Source organism: Kryptolebias marmoratus, linkage group LG11 (assembly GCF_001649575.2).
Source record: "Kryptolebias marmoratus isolate JLee-2015 linkage group LG11, ASM164957v2, whole genome shotgun sequence".
In the NCBI taxonomy this organism is placed as follows: Eukaryota; Metazoa; Chordata; class Actinopteri; order Cyprinodontiformes; family Rivulidae; genus Kryptolebias; species Kryptolebias marmoratus.
In genome coordinates, this window is record NC_051440.1 from 26,054,767 (window position 1) to 26,079,682 (window position 24,916).

General features: G+C 39.8%; 3 protein-coding genes across 3 annotated transcripts in view; 1 reads left to right on the top strand and 2 right to left on the bottom strand.

The window, feature by feature from the left end:
* The window catches only part of edc4 (enhancer of mRNA decapping 4), a 23,545-nt gene extending 20,000 nt beyond the window's left edge, over positions 1-3,545 (bottom strand). Inside the window, exon 1 of the mRNA XM_017441679.3 lies at positions 3,347-3,545. Within this exon, the coding sequence (XP_017297168.1) occupies positions 3,347-3,434 (88 nt within the window). The 5' untranslated portion in view covers positions 3,435-3,545. The remainder of the gene's footprint in view (positions 1-3,346) is intronic.
* Positions 3,546-4,503: 958 nt separating this feature from the next.
* On the bottom strand, positions 4,504-11,238 carry nutf2 (nuclear transport factor 2). The gene is made up of 5 exons (XM_017441676.3): positions 11,125-11,238; positions 8,903-9,022; positions 7,880-7,951; positions 6,233-6,331; positions 4,504-5,362 (listed from the first exon to the last, which is right to left on the bottom strand). Exons 2-5 carry the CDS (start codon positions 8,999-9,001, stop codon positions 5,249-5,251), a joined length of 384 nt encoding a protein of 127 aa, XP_017297165.1. The 5' UTR covers positions 9,002-9,022; positions 11,125-11,238; the 3' UTR covers positions 4,504-5,248.
* A 2,633-nt stretch (positions 11,239-13,871) lies between these two features.
* Positions 13,872-24,578, top strand: ranbp10 (RAN binding protein 10). Its single transcript, XM_017441677.3, has 3 exons — positions 13,872-14,270; positions 21,982-22,093; positions 23,187-24,578. The coding sequence occupies exons 1-3, from the start codon at positions 14,060-14,062 to the stop codon at positions 23,245-23,247; spliced, it is 384 nt and encodes a 127-aa protein (XP_017297166.1). The 5' UTR covers positions 13,872-14,059; the 3' UTR covers positions 23,248-24,578.
* The last annotated feature ends 338 nt before the right edge of the window (positions 24,579-24,916 follow it).

Sequence of the window (24,916 nt, forward strand, 5' to 3'; positions counted from 1 at the left end):
CAACTTTCCGTGAAGTTTGGTGAGTTTTTGAGTATGTTAAAGCCCTCAAATTTGCGATCTCGGGGGGAAAAGAATAATAAGAATAAGAATTCCACGAAATACAATAGGCCTTCGCAGCGCTGTCGCTGCTCGGGCCTAAATATTACCACTGAAGCAGCTCTTTCTGAATACTTTTACATTAAGAAATAAACTCAAACAGTAGCAAAGCTTTTTAGATGCCACTGTCTCTTACAATCATCAGTCGAACTCATTCTAATTGTAGAAATAAAACAAACTTTCTTATTCACCGAGTTCCCCTTGATAGTATTAAATTTAACAGAAACAAACAGTTAATTATTTGCTTTAAGATAAGTATCATCTCATAATAATCTTAATAAAGTCCAAACACATGAACTGATAATAAAATAACTATAAAACTGTTAATTCAGTTCATAATTCTGATTTTTTAAATAAAATCATCTCCAGACACCACATGTGAATATCCTGTAAAAGAGTTCAGCAGCAGGGCAATTATTTTAGTAATCATCTGGGAAATTAATCATGTCCAACAGGGCTTAAAGTGAAGGTTTATTTGGAGAGAGGTCGACATTTCCAAAAATAAAAAACTGTTTGAGGGTCAAGTTGAAAAACAAATGACCAGAGGTTTAAAAAGGAGAATATATTCAAGGTTTAACTTTCTGTGTGACTTAAAACAATTTAAGAACTGATAGTTTTACATTCACATTTATAAAAATAACTCAGATTTGAAGCTGAAAGTAAAATCTGTGACAGCTGGAAACTAGCTGGAGACGCAAAGTTGTGAGAAAATGGACAGATTTTCATTTCAGGTCTCATGAAATGTGAGCGTTTGCAACCAATCAATCAGCAGGCTGCATTTTCTTTGGCAAATATTTGTGTTCACAGTTTGAAAAACTGCATTTTAGGAGATTATTCTGTTGCCCACATCCAATCTATCTCAGCAGCCACCCCCACATTTATGATTTAATCTACTGGAGGACACTTTTAAATGAAAATGGGCAGATTTGGACCTTTTTATTTTATGATTAGTTTGGTTTTTAGACCTGGACATTCAGGCCGTAGCTTCAGATGTTTCCTGTCAGAGTCACAATACAGCCCCAGCCTTCAAGATGGACTGAAACACTTGAGACGACACTGTGAGGATTTTAGGAGAGAATCTGTTGCACACATTCTTTAAACATGTTCAAAGTTCAAGTGAGAAACTTGTGAGCCTCTGAGACTCAGGCGAGGAAGTTGAGACAGCGCTGCGAACATTTAGAGATTGGCTCATGAATGCTGACCACCAACTCGTCACCAGTAGCTGCAGCCCAGTGAGAATCTGACTCAAACAGCTGTGAGGCTTTAGGCTAAGTGTGTAAAACCCTGTTCCTCGGGGGGCCGCTCTCCTGCTCGTTTTAGATGTGTTCTTGCTTTAAAACGTCTGCTTTAAATGAATGACTTCTGGGCGTGCTTCTGGAGAACCTGATGATTTGGTGAGGAGGTAATTAAACCATTTGAATCAGGTGTGTCGGAGCAGGAAAACCTAAACCCTCCAGGACAGCAGAGCCTCAAGGACTGAAGTCTGACACCCCTGCTTTAAATCATCATTCATTTAAAAAGGTTTTAATTTGCTGGGAAACAAAGCAGCAGCTGCAGCACAGCTTTTGAATTAATATTTGATTTGAAAATGTGACGAAACCTTAATAAAAACATTTCCATGCTGTTTTGAGTGTATAAACCAGTCCTGGACCTGGAGGTCCACCACCCTGCAAGTTTTAGATGTTTCTCTGCTCCTCAGCAGCTCTTCAGGTTCTGCAGCAGCTCGTTAATCACTCAGTCATTCAGATCAGGTGTATCGCAGCAGAGAAACACCTGAAATCTGCAGTATGGTGGCCCTCCAGGACCAGGACTGGACAAAAAGTAAAATATGTTTCACTGATAAAATGACAGTGATTCTTTACCTTTTACCCTAGAGAGCCAATAAGACATCTTTTATAAATAACTTGGTCATGTCTAGTTTGGAAAAGAAACTGATCACTGGGAAACAAAAACTGGACTTTGAAGGAACAGAAACAGGCCATGTGGTCTGATGAGTTCAGGTTCACCCATGATGATGGAAGCATCTTTACGGGATGAAGGTACAAGCCTGTGAAGGCAGCGTTTTGAGCCGGGGTTGCTTCAGCAGCTTTAACAAAACTGTCCGTCCTCAAGAAAACAAAAAGGTAAAGAGACTACCTTACACGTACTGAGGGACCAGGTTTTCTCCTCCCAAGGGTTCACAGTCTGAAACTGCAGCGCCAAAACTTAAGAGCTGAAATTGTGAAACAGTGGCTAAAACAAGAACAAGATATTTTCAAATAAGTTGTAACCAAAATTAACTGTTTGTGTTTACTGAAGAACACACGTCTTCACCAAAATAAAGTTTTTCTTGTTGTTATTACCCAGGCAGGTAGTATTTTATGATTTGCCACTTAGTCTGTAATTAGTCTTTTATTTTACATGATGATGAAAGTCCAAAAGAAACTGCTGGAGCAGAAGTTTCCAAAGTAGCTGTTGGGACCCCAACATGGGTCAGAAATCATCAGGTGATCTGAGGTCTCTACAGAAATCTAATCAATGTTAAAAAAATTATAATAATTTAAAAAGTCAAAGTATTTAGCCTCAAGTATAACAAAAAATAAAAAACACTGGTCATAAATGAGTAAATATAATATAATAGTTGATGAGGCTCTTTGTTTAATAAACTATTAGTTTGGTTCACAAGCCTCTTCCACTTTCAGTTTCTCCATATTTGCAACCTTAGAGTATTTATTTCATCAACGTCCCCTGAATGGTTAGAGTAACTAATAAAGTATTATTACTGCAAATACTGTTCATATGACAGAGTATTTCAGGGCTGAAGTTGCTACGAGAAAAAAGCGACACAAATCTAAAGAATCCCGAAGTGCTGACCTCCTCCTGTGATGTTTCTGGTTACAGCTCCGGGAGAATACTCCATAAAGAGGTTAAACGCCATTCAGCCCAAAATAAAAACCCAGGAATAAAATTTTAAAAACTGCCGGCTAACAGCAGACGAAGCAGATTTTCTCCACCAGAAACAGACAGACAAGCTAACGCTCCCGGGGCGACGCAATCAGCGCCAAACGCGAACTAATCCGCTCTTCTGCGGAGGAAATATTTACTGTTATCTCAACAGCTTCCCCGGGAGTGGTGTTTAGGCGGGCGACACGTAAAAAATCCGCGGGGTTATTCCGCTCTCAGTAAATAACACATTTATGGATGTAGCCTGCTAGCCTGTTAGCCGCCGCGCGGCCTAAATCAGCGCAGCCACTTTTTCATTCCAACTTACCGGCGCTGCTCCCCGGTCGGTCGAGCTTCAGGATGTCCCGGAGATGCTGGGTGGCCCCCTCGATATCTATATTAGAATTCGACGCCATGGGCAAGGGAAAGGGGAGACTGGGTTAACACTGTGGGGGGAAATTATTTTCTGTATGATGAGACGCTGTCACCATTCACCAACAGCAACCGGCTAAACTTCCGCTTTGTCCGCACCACTTTGCGTTCCGACTCTTCCGTGTGTCCGGTCATTAGTTCCTACCTCATAATGATAGAAACTTTGCATTTTCCACTCAAAATATAAACACTGTACGGTGAAAAAGCGTTGAACTATTATTGTTTTTATTTTATTTTAGGAGATGGGTGCTCTGACTTTTGGTTTTTCCAACTTTTACATGTTTCAAATTATTTAACTTCATGTACAAATATTATCCTCAAATAAATACATTGAGATCTTTTCAATTCCTTTAAAAACATTCTCTTCAAAATCTGCTTCAGCAAACTAGCTGTTTCTGTCATTTCAGCTATCGTTTAGCTTCTAGCTACCCTTTCCTGTAATCTCACAACTCTGTCTTCACACCAAAAGACCCCAAAACTTGGAAAATGTTAAAGAATATTTATCTGACAGAATGGTGTGCTGTAAATATACATTTTAAATCACTCTCATGCCTTTAAATTTCAACATTAATTTTTTAAACCCAGTCAGTCGAGTCTCCTTCATTGCAACAAATTTACAAATTAAATTAATTTGTTTAAATTAGGGTCCAACAAAGTGCTGCAGCACCTTTTAGGGTTACAGCTTCAGCTGATTTCGTCACAAAGTGAACGACCCGTGGCTTGTTTAAGTTACTGTAAAACATGCTGCAGAAAATACCTCACAAACCCAGAGGCAGCAGCTGCTGTGTGAGATAAACTGGTTATCTTTAACAGAGTATGGACAGTTTTAGATGATGAGCTATGCAATAACCTTTGGTTGTCAAGCTAAAACATCTGACAAACTGATGCTTTACTTAGTAAACCTTAAAACTTTTATGGGAACATATACAAATTTATATCAACCGTGAAACTCATTTGTTAACCACATTTGGTCGAACAAAACCAACAAACAGGCAGAAATAAATGTGGCGCCCAACTATAAAATACCCAGAAAATGATATGGAGACCACACAATTAAGAAAAATGTCCAGGTTTTATTTTGTATCATGGCTGTAGTCCATGTTAACTGCCAGACGTGTGTGAAGAAGAAATAAAAGATGCAGAATCAGAGAAAATAAGAACCTTTGTCCTGTTATCCTTCGGTTTGCAGGACAGAGAGAGGAACACGGCAAAGTTAACCACTGTGTAGACGGAAGATAAAACTGAATTCAACACAAGCTAAAGTAAACACGGACAGCATCTAAAAACAAAAACCAGTAAACTGAAACTGAAGAAACAAGACTGAGCCTGAACATGGAGCTACAAACCAGTCAACAGCAGTGCTAACAGAACCGAGTCGACAGCAGAGTGGGTTAGAATGACAGAAGAACGGAGCATGAATGAGTTAATGGCGTCGATCAGCTGTTTGTCCTTCTGGTGGCTTGAATGTGGAGTTTTGTTTTGTTTGTTTTTTGAATGAGGGGCTCCCAGCGTCATGCAGATCAGCAGAGTGGCAGACAGGGGCATCTGATTGGTCAGCCGGCTCTCAGCAAAGAAACGTGTCGCAGTTCTACTTGCTGGGCTGAGGAGGGGGAGGGATGGACCACCTGGACGAGGTTCGGTGATTGACATCTAGAATCCGGTGTTTGTTTGTCAAACTGGCGTAAATGAGACGGCAGGAGGGGAGGGACGAGTGCAGCTTCTTCTCGCCGTCCTCCACACTTCATCTCACAGTACCCTTCATTAAGGCTGCCCCTGCCCGCCGGCGCGAACAGGCAGCCTAACCAAAGTTGTGAATGGCCAGCCTGAACATGTCATTGGTGCACACCCAAGCTTCGCTAATGTTCTTCAGGATGAAACTCTGATGAAAACCCATGATCGGGTCTTCATCTACCTGCAGAGAAACGAGGACACAAATACAACAGAGACGGATCAGGAGGAGGTTTCAAACATCAAATTCAATTCACCACAAGTAGACTGGAGGTCCGGAGGTGTGTTCAGCTAGATTTTAATATCACAAATGATCCCATTTAATCGCAGCTGGATCACCATGGAAACGTGTTGAACTAAACAGGTTATTACGAGCAGGGCTGGGCGGTTCAGATCGGCTTTTTCACTTGGAGGGATCTCAGCGTTTCTGGTTTCTATCACCAGCAGAATTACTTTCTGAAAGCTGCCGTTTGCCTGAAAAACGTCAACGTGGTCTCTGAGAAATCAAGTTTTTAATTTAAAGACAACCACCGATGTGAGAAAAATGTGCAGGTTTTGTTTCTTACTTAGTGAATTTCTTTTCAATATGAATTTATCTTTATTATTATTATGCCCAGATTAGATGAATATCCCATTTTTTAGATTTATTTCATTAGTTTATGTTTGTATATCAGAACATATTTAATAAAAACAACATTTATTTGGTTTTGTCTCGTTAAGAAACGCTGTTAGAACTGAAACTTCTCCAGTTTAGAGTTAAAACTTTCAGAGCTTTGCCACATCAACAGCAGGCGTGTTTTACCCGATTTATTTTCATAACATTGATTACAGCATTAACTTGGTATCCTAATTGGATCAATTCATTATTGTTATGTATATGAGTGAAGTGACGGCCTAGCTGAGTGTTTTTTTTAATAACTGGGCGATCAAAGAGCAGAAGAAGAGTCTCTGGAAGAAATGAGTGCTTAAAAACATCACAATCCTCTAAATAAGACCTGTTTATAAAGATGCTGGGGGAAGGAAGGAGGCAGATAGCTGAAGAATAAATACTTACTTTAAGCTGTCCTACAACCATACTCAAGATGCAGCTGTCTGGAGTCGGCTGGTGATCCTGCGCTGTTATACTATGAGCAATCTTTGCAAAGGGAAGACTCTAGAAAAACACAAGGGTGGGATTAATTCAGACATATCAGAATAATTCCCAAGTCATTCGTAATATCTAGTAAATATGAAGAAGTAAAAATGTCAGAAGAAGCTGGTTGTTACAAGTTCAACAGTTTGAGTTGAAACCCCAAAATAAGAAAGAATGAGGAAAAATAAAAAATTCATGAGGAACCTGCTAGTAAATTATTTCATCAAAGACACCATAAACCAAAGATATTTCAAAATGTCTAAACATTAAAAAAAGTTTTGCCACTCAGGACATCAAGTGGATATCTTCCTGCAAACACGTCTTACGGTGTCCAACAGAACCAGGCTGTCCTCGTCACATGGGTCGGTCCAGAACCCGTCCCCTCTCCTTCCTCAGACTAATGTGAGCAGAAAAGGGTTTTACTTCGTTTTGATGAAAAATGCTCAGATGTCCTGGAAAAGATGTGGTCCTTGAAGGCAGCAGACGTTGCTCTAAAATCTCTGCTGGACTTTTCTGTGTTAATGCTGCCATCAGAACCCTAATCCAGGTCCAGAACCATCACAGAATTCCGATCCAGGACCAGAACCATCACAGAACAGGACTTTCGGACTTCTTGTTGCTGACAGTCTGGATGCTCCTTTTCCTTTTTTGGTCCATTTCTTCCAACAGAGATCCTGAATCCTGATCCAACTGATCCAGGACCAGAACCATCACAGAACCCCGATCAAGGACCAGAACCATCACAGAACCCCGATCCAGGACCAGAACCATCACAGAACAGGACTTTCGGACTTCTTGTTGCTGACAGTCTGGATGCTCCTTTTCCTTTTTTGGTCCATTTCTTCCAACACAGATCCTGAATCCTGATCCAACTGATCCAGGTTTCCACTGAGTGATGGCTCGTCTCAGATGATGACCAGGTTAACGTGACTTTTTAAAACTTGTTTTATTTTAAGAGTAAATTCACATTTCTGAAGGTTCCTCTGTGTCGTAAAGCTTGACTGAAGCTCAAGTAATCCCCGCTCTGTGTGGTTCTGTCAGCTTCTTGAAGCAGTGCCGTCTGAGAACACAGCTGTCCCACTTCCTAACTTTTATGCACTTTCCATAAATCATTTTAAAATATTCTGCCCTGACGAGAGAAACTTAATTTCCGATGTTTCTGTGAAGAAAATGATTTCACAGCAGTTCATGCTTTTTTCTGACACATTTGTTGACAAACTGAAGATTTTCTGTGATTAAAACTCAAAAACTCAGATTCTCATTGATATTTATGAGTGTGTCAAGCATCATCATCATATTTTAGATGTCATTATCTGATTAAATTAATATCAAAATGAAAACTATTTTTGAACTAATTAAATATTAACATACAAAACTGCAGCTGATGAAATGCCTTCAGTTCAAACAATCTCCATTTTTAAACTGATTATTTACTATCCCAAATTTTATGATAAGAGTGGACACAATTTAATCCTAATCCTCAGATTATCCATTTGTTTGGTGTTACCAAAACATCGCCACAGTTTCACATTAAACACACACTTAAAATAAGTTACCAGAAAAACTCACAGCGAGTTTCTCGACAATTGCCGTTTTCCCTTGAAACTGCTGTCCTTCCCATGTAAGGCAAGACGTATCGATCTGTGAGGAGAAGCGGAGGAAGGAGGCGTGTTACAGAAAATAATCTATAACCGAAAGCTTCGCCACGTTACTCAAAACAGAGGTGAAAACCAGCTTTTTAAAGCAAAAACTGGAAACACACAAATTTTGACAAACTTGGGATGTTCTGTAAAACACAAATAAAACAAAATGCAATAATCTGTAAATCTCAGACACATATTGTAATCACAATAAAACAAAATATTTAAACCAAAAACTAAAAGTAACGTAGAAAGTACAGCAGCAACGTCTCAAAATCGTCGTCTGAAATAGTTTAACAGCTAGAATCCTCTACAGACAGAATGGGACAACATTCAGCAGCTGCTCTCCTCAGGTCCAGATGTTTACAGAATGATGGGAGAAGTGATGCTCCACAGAGGGAAACATCTGGAACATCTTCAAAGAGACGAGTTGCTGCCATCAGGTTCAAAATTACTTTTTTATTCTCCAAAATGGTCCAACTTCCTAGTTTCAACATTTGATCTGTTTACTTCGCTCCACTGTGAATAAAACATGGGTTTAGGAGATTTGCACATCGTTGCATTCTGCATTTATTCATGTTTTACAAATCGTCTCAATGTTTTTGAAATTGGTGCATTATTTTTTAGAACAGAGTTTCTGTTTTTGGAGTCGTTTCTGTAGATCTGCTTCCTTGTTTCTGTCACAAAATCATTGATCGATGACTTAAAAGCATCAGCAGATAGATATACAGAACTAAAAATAACTATACCTTCAAAAATAAAAAAGTATCATATGTGAGGACACCTTATTCTTAGAGAATAAACATGCATGGTCAGTAACTCCTCAGTGGTCAAATGACACTAAAAATGGAGTTTGAGATTTTGATTGTAAATTATAAAACAGTTTTTGCCCCACATGTGGCTAACGCCATCAAAACAAACAACAGGAAAAAGAAGCGGAGTTAAAACCTACATATATTGATCCGAGTTGTGATCTGTCATTGTCAAACATTTGGTAGTAATGCTGCACGAAGCTGGATCCTATCTGCTCCCACAGAGGCTGCTCCGCCATCCTGAATCAGCCTGAAACACACTGAGAGGGCGGAGAAAACACCGGCAGTCAGACAAAACAGGTAAAAAACACAACCACTTCTGTCCCCAGGCCTTAAGACCTGCAGGTTTTATAACCGTAACATTTTAATCGAGTTTCAATCATTTTTCCTGCTGACGATGTTTCATCATCACTGATAACTCTGCTCCAATCAGACGCTGGTTTTGGTGAAAGTTGTCTGCAAAGCTGAGTAATATTTATTAAAATAAAGTGGATTTATAAATGTCAGCATCTGTTATTTCTTTAAACAACACTTGTGTTATCATGTGACCAAAGCAGCTCCTTTAAAAAATGATGACTACTTTAATACAAATAATAAAGAACTAAAAACAAAGACGGGGAAAAAAAGGCAACATTGGACTCAGACTTTAAATTTAAAATAAAGCAGTTTCTCACTAAGCTGCAGCAGATGGAGAAAAAAAAATCCCTTAAACTTGCAGGAAAATATGCAAATGTTCAGTTGTTTCAGAGTTTGGAGTGTTTACTACAAGTGACCAACAGGCCACGTGGTCGTGTTTGGAGCCTATTTTCACGTGCACGTCTTGCTGAACTGTATTCTTGGCCGTGCACATCGTACCCGCCTCGGTTCGTTTTATTCCCACCTCAGCTGCTGCCCATAAATTTATGATTTTATCTGCTGGAAATGAAGACGGGCAGATTAGAAGAAGTATTTATTATTTGCGTTTTTTGTTTTTGTTTTTTTAAGATCTGGATGTTTTCTGTCAGAAAATAGACGCCGGCAACACCTTTGAGACTATTTTGAGATAAAGCTCAAAAGGCAAGACTGCAGGCCTGTGACTTGTGGATGAAAGCTGAGAAAGCTGCAAGACATTCGAGTCCTTCAGGAATGAAGTTCAGACTCCTCGCAGCCCAGGGAGACACCACCTTTAGATAGCATACACTAGTTGTTCATTTATTTATCTCCTTTCTTTACATTTAAAATGACAAATGTTTTAGTTGTCCGTACTGCCTGGAACCAGTTTCCACCTCTGTGGACTGTTCAGAAAGTCTCAACAAAAAGCCTCATCAGGCTGATCATTTATTCAACAAAATAAAGCAGCTTCTCCTTGATGTTCCATGTTTACAAGTCAAGGTTTTGCTGGCAAACAGGAAGGTTTGTTTTTGTTGACAAAATCATGCCTCTCGTCCAAATCAGAACCAAACCAGTCCCCAGCTGGATTTTCTTTAAGTTTTTTTTCAACCTGATCCAGTATTAAATAACTTCAGAATAATTTAAGCTGGTCCAGAAGAAAACTGTTTGTATTTGTGGATGGAAGCTAGAATGAAAAAGCATAAAAATCTCATTTTGCTTCAAGTAAAATAAGAAAAAAAAAAAACAAATCAACACATTCTGCAAAGCATTAACTTAGGAGTAACTAATACCCGAGTTTACTAGGTTAGTTAAGTATATTATTGCTGTTTTAAAAGGTAAAATGCAGACAGTAGATAAAGTTTAGTGACCGCTCTGCGGAGTAACGGGACGACTGACAGCACGGGTCACGTGATCCGTCATAACGACGCGGTTGTTGCTGGAACAATCCGAGCGCGCTAAACATCATTAGCCCTGAACCTCGTGCTCAACTACAGGACACAAACACATCAGACCCGAGGAAACGGGGTCCAGACTAGCGTGTGGAGCAGGGAAGCAAGCCAGCATAAGAGTAAAGTTCCTCCTGCTCAGCCAGTTAGTTTAAGTAGCCGCTGCTAGCTTGTGAGCTAATTTGTTTGGTGGTCCGGCTAGCCCCAAGCTAATGCTAGACGTCACGGGAATTATTTTCCAGGCGTTGGGTAACAGACAAGCGGGCGTTGGTCTTCTCTCCAGATGCTAAAAATATCCAGCCCCTTCTACGTGCTGGTGCCTCCCGCGGGCCCGCGCTCACAGTTCCGGAGCCCCGCAGTAGCTACCTCACACATAGGCGTGCCCGACATTTAGCCCGAATGCCGCGAGGAGCAGCTGATTTACCCCGGCGTGGTGCGTTTTATTTGTTTAAATGCCCGACTAAACGAGCGCGTTTCGTTTTAGCGCGTGTTTCGAGTCACTATTTTGTGGGAGAACTCGTTTAAAACAAGTAATACAAACTTACCTCTCACTAACGCCGAGGCCGGCTGCACGACGGACAGTGCAATGTCTCCTCCGCTACGAGGGCACGCTCCAAGAGACGTAAGGGCGCGGTGCATTATGGGGATGGTAGTCTTTATACAGCCTGTTGAAAATCTTGTTTTATTAGATTGATTTTTAGATATATGAAAACAACGTTGTGATATAAAATTGTAAATTATAAACTGTGCATTTGACTATTAATATAAAAAATATACATATGCATTTACAGTACTGTAAAAAAGTATGTTTTGTTTGCAAATAGACAGACTTTCCTTGAAATATTTTTGGGCAAACAACTCATTTAAACTATGTTTTTGAACACTTTTTGCCTAGCACAGAAACTGAGAGATGGATCTGACTCTTTCTGTAGACTCAGCTAAATAAATGGAAACAAACTGTGACTTTGGCAAACAAAACAGAAAATGATGTCTCAAAGGCTAAACAGATAACCACCTTATTTAAAAAATAACATTTTTAAGGCTGATCTTGAGATAACCCTAACCCTGATTTTGTTAATGTTTCAGCACGTCTGTTTAAAGTATCACCTGAATTCTTCTGGGTATCTCTGAAAAGAAAACCAGACAATCGACTCATTAAGCATGAAGTTTAGCAAGTTTTTCTTTAGACTTTGCCTTATATTGTTAGCTCTTCCTCCTTTGGTTTCTGCATCAGTGGTGACTATTGTTCATTAAAAGAACCGTGCTAAAAGGTTGCACAACATCTTTGTTTTTGTTTGTTTGGCGACATGCATTACGTCAAGAACACTGGCTCTCATTCATGTCCTTCATCTGACGTTTAGTCAAAATGTTTTTGCAAAATAAGGTCATATAAGGACCTAAAAAGCACAAGTATTTATATATATAACATTGTAAGTGTTGTTAAAATCATATTACAAAAAGCAATATATAAAATGTTTTTTTACTTGTTTGTGTGTTCGTGTGAACAAATGAAATTTGAAGGTTTTATGTGGAAACATTTTTCTATGATTGTTTAAAAACTAAAATAAAAATCACTCAATCTTTTTCGTTTTGTCGCGTTTGCCTCACTCAGCTGCATCACACAACACAACGTTGTAGCGCCGTTTCCATGGTGACGTCTGCGCATGCGCACTGCGTCTTCATATAGTAGTCCACGGCGCGCCTGATTGATTTACAGCTTTAAATTGTGGGAAAACTTATATTTATACAGAAAGCAAAGGCAATTAACGCTACTAAAAGTCACTTATACCACGTTTAACGTATTTATATCAAATAGTATTAGTTATTATTATATTTAATAATATAAATACGCTATAAAATATGAAATTGAAAAAATAACAATTCTACACCAATTTGAATATGTTGTTGAGTCCTGCCAAGAAGGTAAATGTTTTCAGCAGCATGTTTGTTTGTTTGTTTGGGAACAAAATCACTCAAGCAGTAATAAACAGATTTTGAATAAATTTTCAGGAAATTTTTAGGTTGTCACAAAGGAAAAATGATTAAATTTAAAATTCTCAATGACCCTAAGGCCTAGGCGGAGGTTTCCACTCTCAGTTCCTCAACATACAAAGTGATGACATCAATTATGACGTCACATGATTATGTCATTGGTCCAAATATGACATTACAATAATAATGGGACTTGGTGGAGGTTTGCGTTCGTTATCTTCTAGTTATTGTTATTTTAATAAACAAATCTGCAAAATTAATGTATATGAAAGTCTTTTCTGTCCATATCCAAAGCTAAACTTTCTTAAAGTATTTTAAAAATGAATGCTTTATTATATACATAATTTTTGAACATGTATACTTTTCTGAAAGTATGTTTTAAAAATATGTGCATAGAATCAAAAAGAAATTACATTTTACTTTTTAGTTGGAACAGAATTTACTACAAATGCTTTAATATATTTAGTTTCAGCTGGTAACTTAAGCAATTTACCCCAGAATTAACCTTACCAAAAGTTATAAATAGATTATAACATGTTCATATTATGAAAAATATACTTAATAATACATGAAACACATTATAAATATGCTTTAAAATAACTTTTTGTAATGAAAATTAAAATGATTTGTGAACCTTGTCATTATAAATACATCATCATCATCGTCATTGTCATTATTATTATTAGTAGTTGTCAATCAACCAATCATTAAAACTTAATTTAAAATGCACTGTTTCTAATTCACATTTTGAAAACAACCCTCAATTACGAAAGCATCTAACAAAGTTTTAAATATATAATCAAAGCAGGTGAACTCAATTCATATAAAATACCACTTAAAACAAACATTTCAGGATAAAAACTAAATAAACTTGCACAGTAAAATCAATTTAAAAAGCAACAGGAAATCAAGCATTCTGCTTAGCTAGAACTAAGTAGGTAATAATACTTTTATAAAACAAATCAGACTGGGTTTTTTTTTTTGTTAATTTTCACAAATAACTTCCTTAAAAGTATTTCACAATGACATGTTTTACTCTTATATTACCTTTAAATATGTTTTGATTTCTGCAGTAAAATATTTCTCCATAAATTCTGTAATTTAATATATTGAATCAGATAATTACATTTGACCTCTTGAAGTTGTAAAATAAAATATACTATTTAAGGGGAGAAAAAGAAGATTTACATGCCTAAATGCTGTATTTTGAAGCCCTGGCAGCTGTGGAGAATTGTAGTTCCTTCCAGACGGACAGGACTACAGTACCCAGAATGCACCGCTCCAGCCTACAGTACATTCTGCTGCTTATCCGGGGATGACACACCGCTGCTATTTTCTCCCCACAGTCCCTCTCTCTGCCTCAGCCCACGGCTCCAGCGGACTGACACCGGACTCTGGGTCGAAACAAACCAACAACAATAAGACACGACCCAAAAGGCCGAAAAATTAAAAAAAAAACAAAAAAAAAAAAAACAAAACAAAACAAAAATGGCAGAGCTCGGTTCGGGAAGCCTGCCGTTAATAGGAGATCCAGCTTTCAACTACCAGCAGGACTCCGAGCAGGAACTGAGCGAACGGCTGAAGCGGCTCTACCCGGCTGTGAACGAGGAAGAGACCCCGCTGCCCCGGTCCTGGAGCCCCAAGGATAAATACAGCTCCATCGGGCTGTCGCAGAACAACCTGCGGGTCCATTACAAAGGTTAGAGGAGCGGTTCCGACTCGGTCCCAAACAGCTGAGAGGTCTCAGCTCTAATCGGTCACTCTGTGTGTCCTCCGCAGACACACACACACACATACAGTGTGTGATTATGTTGACTCTGTGTGTGTGTGTGTGTGTGTTCGGTTCGGGTAAATCTAGCCTGAGCTGCCTCTCCTGTCCTTGCTTTGTTTCACAAATGAGCAGAGGAATTCCCAAACGGGTGACAGCGAACTTGCTAACCCCCCCATGACAGTTGCTCTTATCCCCGACAAACTGAAATCCACCCCCAGCAGCGCGTCCATCTTTGTTTATTTACCCTTTTGTTGTTGTTATTTGTTCACTGGAAACTGCCTGCACTGACACTGGAAGGGGGAAACACACGAACCGGGGAGCCTGCTAACCTGCTAACACAATACAGCCTCTGGAGCAGTTAGTTGGTTAGCTTAGCACAAGCTAGCTGCTTGTTGTTGAAAACACAGGGCTAACAAGATGGAAACGAGCCAAAGTTGTTGTCAGCCTTTAACAATGTCACGCCCGATTGTCAGTTTTGGACCACGCCAAGCGGTCAAATGGAATAATAATAGCGTTTGTTGTGTTTTTCTCGCGTGATTTTCCAGAAATGGGTTTTATTTTCCAGCCTGAAGCGGCCCAATCAGCTGTGTGTGTGAGCCGAACAGCAGCCACAGGTCCAGCTGTGACAGGAGGCCTCTGGTCACCTATCATACACCTAATATACACCTAATATACACCTAATATACACCTAATACACACCTAATATACACCTAATATACACCTATCATACACCTAATACACACCTATCATACACCTAATACACACCTAATATACACCTATCATACACCTAATATACACCTAATACACACCTAATATACACCTATTACACACCTAATACACACCTAATATACACCTATCATACACCTAATATACACCTATTATACACCTATTTTACACCTATTACCAGGAGGATCCAGGAAGAATTACTACACAGAGTTTTATTTTATTTCTTTAAACAATAAGTGCTGCAGTTAGTCCTTCAAATCACTCTCACCTTTAGCTCCCCAAATAAAAATCAAAGCAAGCTGACACCTGTCAGTCACAGGAACTAAACTAATACATTTAAGGATTTAAGTAAATAAATAAAAAGAACTAAAAGCCCACTTTGACCCGGTTTGTATAATCTCATTGTCTTCACAGAGACGCATAAATACACAAAAAATATTCCATGTAAAACATGGAGGACGCCGCCCGCCACTTTAATCCAAGTTTTTTCATCAGCTGTTTTGGTCAAACTTCGACAATAACGAGACGTCCCGCTCAGAGCATGTGTTGGGAATGACTCTCAGCTACTACCACCCAAAATTAGTTACAGCCATTTTAGAGTTAGTGAGGGTTGATTGGCTTGATCGAATTGTTTTGACTCCAAGCTTTAATCAGCGATCACTTCCTGTGCGTTTCATCGAAATCCGTCCACAGGTGCGTGAGATATTTCGCTAACAGACACCAACGCCCTTTCATGGCAGCTGTAAATAAAAAAAGGGAGTTTAAATTGTTTTTTTACTCTTAAAGAAAGTGAAAAAAATGAGAAAGCATTAAATTAGAAGTTTTATTTTGCTTCATTACTGCAGCACGTCAAGGATGTATTTTAGAATTAAGAACAAATTAATTATAAAAACCTTCAGGGTTTTATCTTGTTAGCTCTATGCATCAGTGCAGATCCACTGTCTATCCTGTTTCTTTTTGTTTTTTAAAGGCTTATCAGATAAATATCTGCTTTTGAAGCAAGTGTTTGTTTTAGATTAGGACTTTTTTTAACAGATGGCCTGATGGAAGCCACGGAACATTTAATGAATAATTGATCACCCCCACTGCTGAGCTGAATACCGGTCCACGTTTTAATCATTTGTGCTATAAATGCACTCAAAGTGTCTCTATTAAACATTTATTTCTGGTTATAATGTGAGCAAATGCGCTCAGGAAGAACATTATATCCTGCCCTGACGTGCCGCAGCTGTTTGGAGCGGCACAGAGGGATCTGTGTTTAAATATAAATCGTGCCGTTTCACGTTGAGTAATGTAGGCTGTTCAGTCTTTTTGTCTGTGAAGATTGTAGAGATTAGGTGACGCTGCACGTTTAAGAGACGACACATAAATAGGTCACAGGTCCAGCTCCTGCTCTCTTACCTCACCCTGGTGGGTTGATGCTATTTTGACCAGTGTGCCAATTTTCTCTGTTCAAGGCCACACAGACGCTACCTGCAGCCCGATGTAGACGCAGATCCGTCCTCCATCGCGTTCCCTGAAGGAATGCATGTCGCCTGCCGTCTTTCATGCCAGCGTTTTGAACTCGGATCATCTTGTAATGAGATGGAACAAAGTTAAAGCTGGGACCTGTTAGCACTTGGAGTCTGTAGAGGATGACTCTCAGCTACTACCACAGCAGATTTCAGCTCAGTGTCTGTAAACTTGTTCATGTGTTTGCTAAGGCTGATTAGCTGTGGCTCCAAGAGTTAATCACTAATACAAGCACATCCCATGATTACTCTCTGACAGTTTGAATATTTGTTTAAAAACCTGTATTCAAATTTATTTATTTACTTTTATTTAGACAGGTGATGTCACTGAGACATGGAGTCTCATTTACAAGACAGACCTGTAAGATATGCAAACTTGTATTTTCTTGTTTTATTACTTTCTGACAGTTTCACTAAAATCTGTCCAGTGACTCATGAGATATTTTGCTAACGCTACAGACAAACAAACACTTGCACGCAAAAACGCGTTTTTCAGTTTTAAAATTTGAAGTATCAAGACGTGATTACAAAACGTCTGTCCTTAGGTAAAGGTAGCTTAATTCCTGTTTGAGTTGAATCAGATTAATTAATTCATGTGTTGGGTCTCCGCCAGGAGCTGCTGATTGAATGTATTGATTAACTAATCACCATCAGAGAGTCCGCCTCCAGAAAAGCAGCAGATTCTGCTGCTCTGGAGCTCCAGGTGTGTGTTAACATCAGCAATGACCTCAGAGAAGCAGCTGCTGCTGCCCATCAACCTGGGAAGGGTCAAAGGTCATTTAGAGTCCATCGTTCTACAGAGAGAAAGATTAGTCACAAGTTCACCCCGAAGGTCAGACCGTGCAATGCTCAGAGGAATGAGCTCCATCTCAGACTCTACAGGCCTCAGTTAGCAGGCTAAAGGTCAAAGGTCATGACAGGACAGTTAGAAAAGAGGTGAAATAGTGATGGCTTGTTTGGAAGGGTTGTAGGAGAGGTAACATGTCGGCTCGGCTTACTCGCTGTTCCTGGACTGACAGATGACATCACTCGACAGAGGTGAGGCGTTCAGATCACTCTCAGCTACTACCACGCCAAACTGCCGGCCGATATCTGGGAGACTGACTGAGGTGCAGCCATTTTTAGTGTTTTATTGAGTCGGTTTGACTCCAAACTTTAATCAGTTGTAGGCGGACGTCCAGTCATTCCTTTTGACAGTTTCATTAAAATTCACACAGTGGTTCATGAGATATTTTGCTAACAGACACACAGATAGGGGCAAAAACATTGTCCTCCCCTCAGCAACGATAATTATCTCTGTTCATGAAAATACAGCTTGAGATTTTTTTTTTATTACCATAATCCCTTTGTGCCTCAGTTGAAACTGTACTTTTGTGACAGAAATAGTATTTAGGAATACGCAGACGTTAATTCCCAGCCGCAGCCTTGATGATGCCTGTCAGCTGTTCGGACGAGGCAGACTCGACTCCGGCTGATGCTGGCTCAGTCATCAGAACGGCCTGCGACACAGAGAGCTCTGTAGTCCTGCAGATTAACTCGTGTTGGGATTACAGAGCTGACTTTTTGGAAACGCGTCACAGTAATGAAATGAGCACGGACTCATCGGCTCGTTTTCTTGCGGCTCCTGTGTGAGCTTTGCTCCGTCCCGTTCCGTCTGGAAACTAGGCTCCTCTGCAGAATCATGACTCTGAATCTGGGTAAAGCAGAGACGCGTGTCCATAAATACACAAGAAACAGTCCAGATGAAGAGGAGCTAAAGTTCAACATAAGCTGAAGCTGCTGTTAGCAAACAGCTAATAATGCTACAGTTTTATTAAACCTTTTGTCTTATTAGGCCTGAAATGTTCCCTCCTTCCCTAACTGATGGGATTTTTTGTAACTGTTTGACTCTGTGATGTGATTCAGGCTTTTCCAAACTATAAAACTAGCATGTGTTACAGGAATGCATATCGCCCGCCACGTTGCATGCAAAGTTTTTAAACAAAGCTCCTATGTGACTTGTGTGTGTTGGGGTTAATGCTCGGCTAATGCCACACACAGTTTTAGCACAATATCTTCAAAATTTACAGAGTTATAGACATGTCTCTGTTGGCGTCCATCTTTTTTTTGTAAATTTGACTCAAGCAAAGCTGTTTTTGTGTTTGCTCTACACTTCAACTTTGACTTTAGACCCTTCAGCAGAGTTTAGCTTATCTGTCTAATAAAAATTAAAAGTTTAGAAAACAAAGAGAGAAGTTTACTTTTATTATAAATGGATTAAAATCTTCAAAGTATCAGACTGCATGGCTCCAAGCGTTGCCTCTTCAGCACATCTTGAATTGATTCATTCATATTAAACGTAATGCAACTTTAATACAACTTTAATGGATAACCGAGGAGCACTGCGACCTAAAAGATGCAGGTTGTTTACCCGTTCTGAGGTGGAGTTATTTTGGCTGCAGTTTGCTTCTTGGTAAAGATGGAGCTGGTTAGTTGCTGAGCTGTTTGTCATGAGTCACTAACTTCTTTTAAAACTCATGTTCTTCCATTTGTTTTTTTCTTGAATTATCAACTCAGACTGGTTTACATCCATACAGTCAAAACCTGAAATCAGTTAAATTAGTTTTGAAGAGATGATGTGATTCTCAGAAGACATCCAGTGGATTTTTTTTAAAGATACCTCCAGATGTTTTCAGCTGTTCTAAAACTGCTTTTCCCCCAGAGTCCACATGCAGACAGTCAGTAAGTTCATCTGTATTTAACTCATCCTGTTATGTGGGCAGCTTATGAATCCTTCATGTTTATCAGATGCTGAATGGACGACACGGAGACATGTTACAAATACGTTAGGAGGCAAGAAATCACATCTCATTTCCTCTTCAGTAATGCTCTTCTTTGTGGAAATTGTCTGTATAAAACCAACCAAAGTGCACAAATACTGTTATAATTATGGGTTATATAGGTAGGTTTCCAAAAGCAGCAGGTTGAAATGAGGCAGAGCTCTGCAGGGATTCTTCAAACACCGTGACTAACTCTGAGGTCGGCTGTGGCTCCCGTCGGGTTGTTGTACGCTTTATGTTCTGTGGTTTTTTTACACAGCTTCTCTTCAAACGTTGGTCACTCTCAGTCAGAAGTTCAGGACTCTTTATGTCTCCATCAGCCTGAAGTATGGTCTTGATGAACACTTTTAGGGGGAAATGTGTAGCTTTTAGTTTTGATGCAACTATTATTTTCTTGGTGAGTAATCTAACAGACACGAGGAAGATGTTTGACCCAGAGTCAGAGATCTTATTGTTTATATTCACTCACAGGTATGAATGTCAGATTAAATATTTTGGCTTTTATTAATTTATTTGAACCATTCCTTTTCCCAAGGTGGAATAATTTCACAACATCCAACAAGAACTGGGCACACAAGGTTGAATTTAATCCCCACTGGGTCGAGATGGTACAAACAGGTTCATATATTCACATATAATACATACATGGGACTTTAAAAGTCATATTTATGGCTTTGAAACTTATAATTATGATGCATTGTGTGACATTTTTTCCAGGAGCTTTCTGTGACCTGGGGCTGCAGTGAAGCCAAACAAACAAACAAACACTAATGCACAGATAAACAACACAGTGGTTTATATCATAGGTCCAGATCATCAGAACCTTGTATTCACTTCCTCTGTTGAGGAATGTCTGTGTTTGCAAAATATCCTCTAAAACAGTGGATGTTATTAATGAAAGTAATCACTGTCGGAGCTGATGGTGTCATGGTGGTGGCGGTACGAGCCACTCTGTTGTTGACCAGGCAGAGGACCTCTCTGGGCTTTGTTGTACTTTCTGTTATTGAACCGATAGATTTTGCCCTTTCACCCCGCTGGTGATCCAAAGATGGAGCCTGAGGTGGGATCACTGATGGGTCGTTGGTTAAGAAGGCATGAGTTGAACCTTTTGACCCCTGACTGGTGGGAAAACTGTGGATCTACAAACACAATAAGTTAAAAAAACGAGTGACTGATCCCATCTGACGGTTAAAACTTTCTGCTTTTATATGAGGTTAAATTTCATTTCTTCTTAGCTGTCAGGAGGAGACGTGATTTTTTCTTAAATTAGACCATATTTCTGTAAATATAGGATGAAACGTCACGGGGCGGACATGCCCGGGCATGCCGCTCACATGTGGCCACGTCACGACACAGCTGGATTTCTGCTTGATCTGTGCGTCCTGTGACAGTGAAGACCAAAAAAAGGCTAGCTGAAAGATAAAAGCTGTAAAATGTTAGCTAAAAGCTAAGAATTTACTGTCAGCTCAGACTTCAGCCTGTTAGATTTGACAGCTGAAACTGAGTTGTTAAAGCTAAAAGAGGCAGAACAATAGTTAAAAGCTAAAAGGAGCAAAGGACTAGCTAAAAGCTAAAGTAACAAACAGCTTGCTAAAAGCAGTGAAAGGCTTGGAAAAGCTATAAGTAGCAAAACACTAGCTAAAATGAGTAAACATTTCTCTAAATTTAGTGAATGGCTAGCTGAAACCCACAGTATAAAGCAGCAAAAAGAGAAGCTAAAAACTATAAGAAACAAATGGCGAGCTAAAAATATCAAGAGACTAGCTCAATGCTAAAAGTAGCAAAATGCTAGCTAAACGATAAAAGCAGTAAAATGCTAGCTAAAAGCTAAAATTAGCAGAACACTAGCGCAGGTTTCAAAGAGAACAATGTGTCTCTGTGTATTTCTGTAGGAAAATATTAGTGAATAAAGTGAAAAAAGTTGAGAAGTATAAAAGTCGTCACAGAAAGGCTCCTGAATGAGCTCCTGTGGCTAAATCGGCACAAAGTCTGCAGAAGTAGCTGGAAAAACAAAGAAGAGGAAAAGGAGTGTGCTGCAGAATCAGAACTGAGACAAAAGTCGGAGTTCCTCCTACAGCTGCTGGTCACCGAGGCTCTGCTGGTCTGCCGGGCTCAGGGTCGACAGGCCGAAGGTGTCCGCTAACAGCCAGCTGCGTCGGTTAAGGTTACCGCCTATCTGCACTTTCTACGAGCTCACGGCCACTTGTTACGTATCACAACAGGTGAGCACGTTAGCATGTAGCAGAAAGATGCAGCAAGGCTGGTGTTATACAACACTGAAACACAGCAGCCTGGGGATTGCATAAGGACTCATCCGAGTATAGAGTGACAGACAGCAAATCAAATAGGTCCGAACACAAAACACGAGCCTGTTGTTTACACCTTTATCACAGACTGGATGTCCAACCCTGCTGTAGGAAATCATCTTTACAGAGAGCAGATCACCTGATCTACAGAGTTCATAAAACCAGAGGGAGATTTGATTAAACAGCCCTAAAAGCTGAATGTGATAAATAAGAAAGTGAATTTTTTCTGGTTCAAATTGTCTTGACATCTTTCTGAACTGTATATATTTTTTTACAGGCCATGGAAAGAACCACAAAGACGCAGCATCGGTGCGAGCCACACACCCGATCCCCGCCGCCTGTGGGATCTACTACTTCGAGGTGAAGATTGTCAGTAAAGGACGAGACGGGTAAGAAGACACGAAACCCTGCTTCTGTGCAAACTGGTTTTTCCTCTGGGACACCTGTCCAGACTAAAACACAGCTTCCAGTTTGTCCATCTGCTGTAGACCCAAGTTTCTCAGGTGTTTCGTCCTGCTGGTTTACAATTGGTTTGAGTTTTAGACTTCATCCTGACTGTTTATTCTGCCAGTATCATCTTTACTGGTCAAACAAAAGTACAACAATCTCCTCCTCATCAACTCTGAGGAGCAAACCTGCTCAGTTTTAAACACAAGCTCAGGAACACTTCTGCTTAAAGCTCTATCAGGCAGAAAAGAAGCCAGATGTGAACAGATGTGTCTCCTCTGAACCAAAGAGAAGAACTGTTCTGAGGTCCAGCCTGCCTCTCTGATGGTATGGGGGTGCATTAGTGGCTCTGGAAAGCATCCATCAATGCAGGTTTTAGAACATCTGCTCCCATCAGACGTCTTTTTTTGTTTATGAAATTTGCAAACCATTGCATTCTGTTTTCATTTACATTTTGCACAATGTCCAAACTTTTTCAGAAAAAATGTAAAAATGATCTTATTTAAAATGATTCAAACTGAACCACAATCACACAAAAACACACAACTGTTTCCACCGTGTCTTTATTTATTAAACAGAAACACCTTTGTCATCTTTCTCTTCCCACGCTGCAGATTTATTGAGGGAGAAGCAGAAAAACTTGTGAATTAGCCGATTGATGCGACTCAGAGCAAATATTTACTGCAGGAATCCGAGTGATGAACTCAGCGTGAGCCAGCTGCTCTCAGGAGACGCCGATTGTTCATCACTCTGAGCAGAAAAACAAAAAACGTTTCTCTTTTTTTGTTGTTTTGCTGTGAGAACACCAACAGCTCATCGTCGAGTGATGGTTTTAAAGATGTCCCGGCTGACCTCCGAGCTTCTGTTCTTGCTGACACTTTTCATGTCTGTTCCCCTCCTCCCCCTGGAGGCAGCTCACTCACTCAGCTCCTTCTGCCTCACATTCATCAAAATACTTGCCTTATCCTTCCAAAACCTCAGCCACAAGGTCTGGATGTTTAAATTTTGGAAGTAATGAGCTCTTGCTCTTTGCAGGTACATGGGCATCGGCCTGTCTGCGCAGGGGGTCAACATGAACAGACTGCCCGGTGAGTAACTTGTGCTTTTAGTTTCAGAAAATGAAGCTGTAAAACCCATTTTAATTGGTTTAATTTACTGAGTTCTGGGCCAATCAGCCAAATGAAGGTTGTTTAACTGGAGCGGAGGGGAGTATTTCATAACGTGTCTAACAGAAACATGGACTTACTGGGCCGGAGCCAGGTTTTCAGCCACTTTGGCAGGCTGGTGAGAAAAACATCCTCTTCTTTTGTTCTGTCCTGGCTGCACACAGGATGACGTGCACGGTCCAATTAAGAAGAATCCAAAACTTTGACCCTGAAATCTTCTAATTGTTTGTTTGATTCCCGTGGCTTTATCGGCTCAGATTGCATCAGTTTTACTTGATTGAATTCAGAGGTTCCTCGTCAACATGTCAAGATCTGAAAACCGGGTCGATTATTAGCTGTTAGTCATTGTTTTCATTCAGGGTGGAGATGTTTCCAGAGCCGAAGGGCCAGAGGAGAAAACAAGGAGCCAAGAAGCTACATTACGGAAAGAAGAACCAGATTTTATGAGTAAATTAAAGTAGCAACTATGGAAGCCAATTTCTGCCACTCAGAAGAAAATTCTGACTTGGAGAGATCTGGTTTAATCCGAGTGGCAGAAATGGGCTTCCGTAGGCACGGATGTGTCAACATTTATGAGGTTTAAAGTGGGAGGAAAAGAGGTTGTGATGGGTTTTTAATAGTTCGACGTCATTGGTGGATTCAGCAGTCTGACAGCTGCAGAAAGGACGTGTCGGGACACGTCAGTGACACGTGACGTGGACTCACGGTGTGACCTCAGAGTAACACGCTTCGAGACAAACATCGATCCTCGCTTCGTGAAGAACGGTTCCTCAGCTCGGACTTTAAATAGAAATGACTTCAGGGCCTGTCAGTCATCGTGTAATCTCCCCATTTAAACTGTCAGAAAAGATCTGAGAAGTAAAAACTAAAAACTTCAGCTGTTCTGTTTGTTTTCAGATGGACGGCTGAAACTTTGCAGACAAACAGGAGATAAATAAAACTAATCTTAGGAGCAAACAGAGAACAGATAAAATCCACTGGAAGTTTTTTAAAACATCAGACCAAATAATCGAATCTCTCAACATAACTAAAGGCCTAACACTCCTCTAAGGAATGCATATCACCCGCCGCCTTTTAACTAAGATCATCTTATGTGGAGAACAGAGTTAAAGCTGTTTTGGTCGAACCTTGAATAGATGTGATGTCATGTGATCTTGTGAGGTGTCGCCCGATCTGTTAGCCCTCAGGTATGACCAGGGGTGGAAATTAAAAATATTTTACCAGCCACTATTTTTTGTTGTGACAAAAAGTAATTTCATATGATGATGATGATGATGGAGGTGGGTGGAAGCAGTTGTGCTGCCCTACAAGCTGAACAACTCCTCTTTCTGGACACTGCATGGAAATAACTAGATTTTCCTTATTTTATTTTTTTATTTTAAACCATTAAAAGATGCATATCTGTACATAAACAATTCAGACAAGTGAAAGTTATTTCTGTGGAGTATTTTTGAAGTATTTTTTGTGCTCTTGTAAGTTTTTGTATGTAAGTTGTAGTTGCTGCTTTTAATGCATAGATCTATTTGTGCTACCCGCTTATATTTAACAGGTAGGATATTCTGATGAAGAAAGTGATTTTTGTGGTTTTAGAAAGGTTTT

What these genes read in the sequence shown, in the direction of transcription:
- nutf2 (XM_017441676.3), bottom strand. Translation starts at nt 9,001, where the DNA reads ATGGCGGAGCAGCCTCTGTGGGAGCAGATAGGATCCAGCTTCGTGCAG. An exon ending in CACAACTCGGATCAATATAT is followed by an intron (nt 7,952 to 8,902) that starts GTAGGTTTTAAC and finishes TTCTCCTCACAG; the next exon opens with ATCGATACGTCTTGCCTTAC. An exon ending in CAATTGTCGAGAAACTCGCT is followed by an intron (nt 6,332 to 7,879) that starts GTGAGTTTTTCT and finishes GTGTTTTTCTAG; the next exon opens with AGTCTTCCCTTTGCAAAGAT.
- ranbp10 (XM_017441677.3), top strand. Translation starts at nt 14,060, where the DNA reads ATGGCAGAGCTCGGTTCGGGAAGCCTGCCGTTAATAGGAGATCCAGCT. An exon ending in CCTGCGGGTCCATTACAAAG is followed by an intron (nt 14,271 to 21,981) that starts GTTAGAGGAGCG and finishes ATTTTTTTACAG; the next exon opens with GCCATGGAAAGAACCACAAA. An exon ending in GTCAGTAAAGGACGAGACGG is followed by an intron (nt 22,094 to 23,186) that starts GTAAGAAGACAC and finishes TGCTCTTTGCAG; the next exon opens with GTACATGGGCATCGGCCTGT.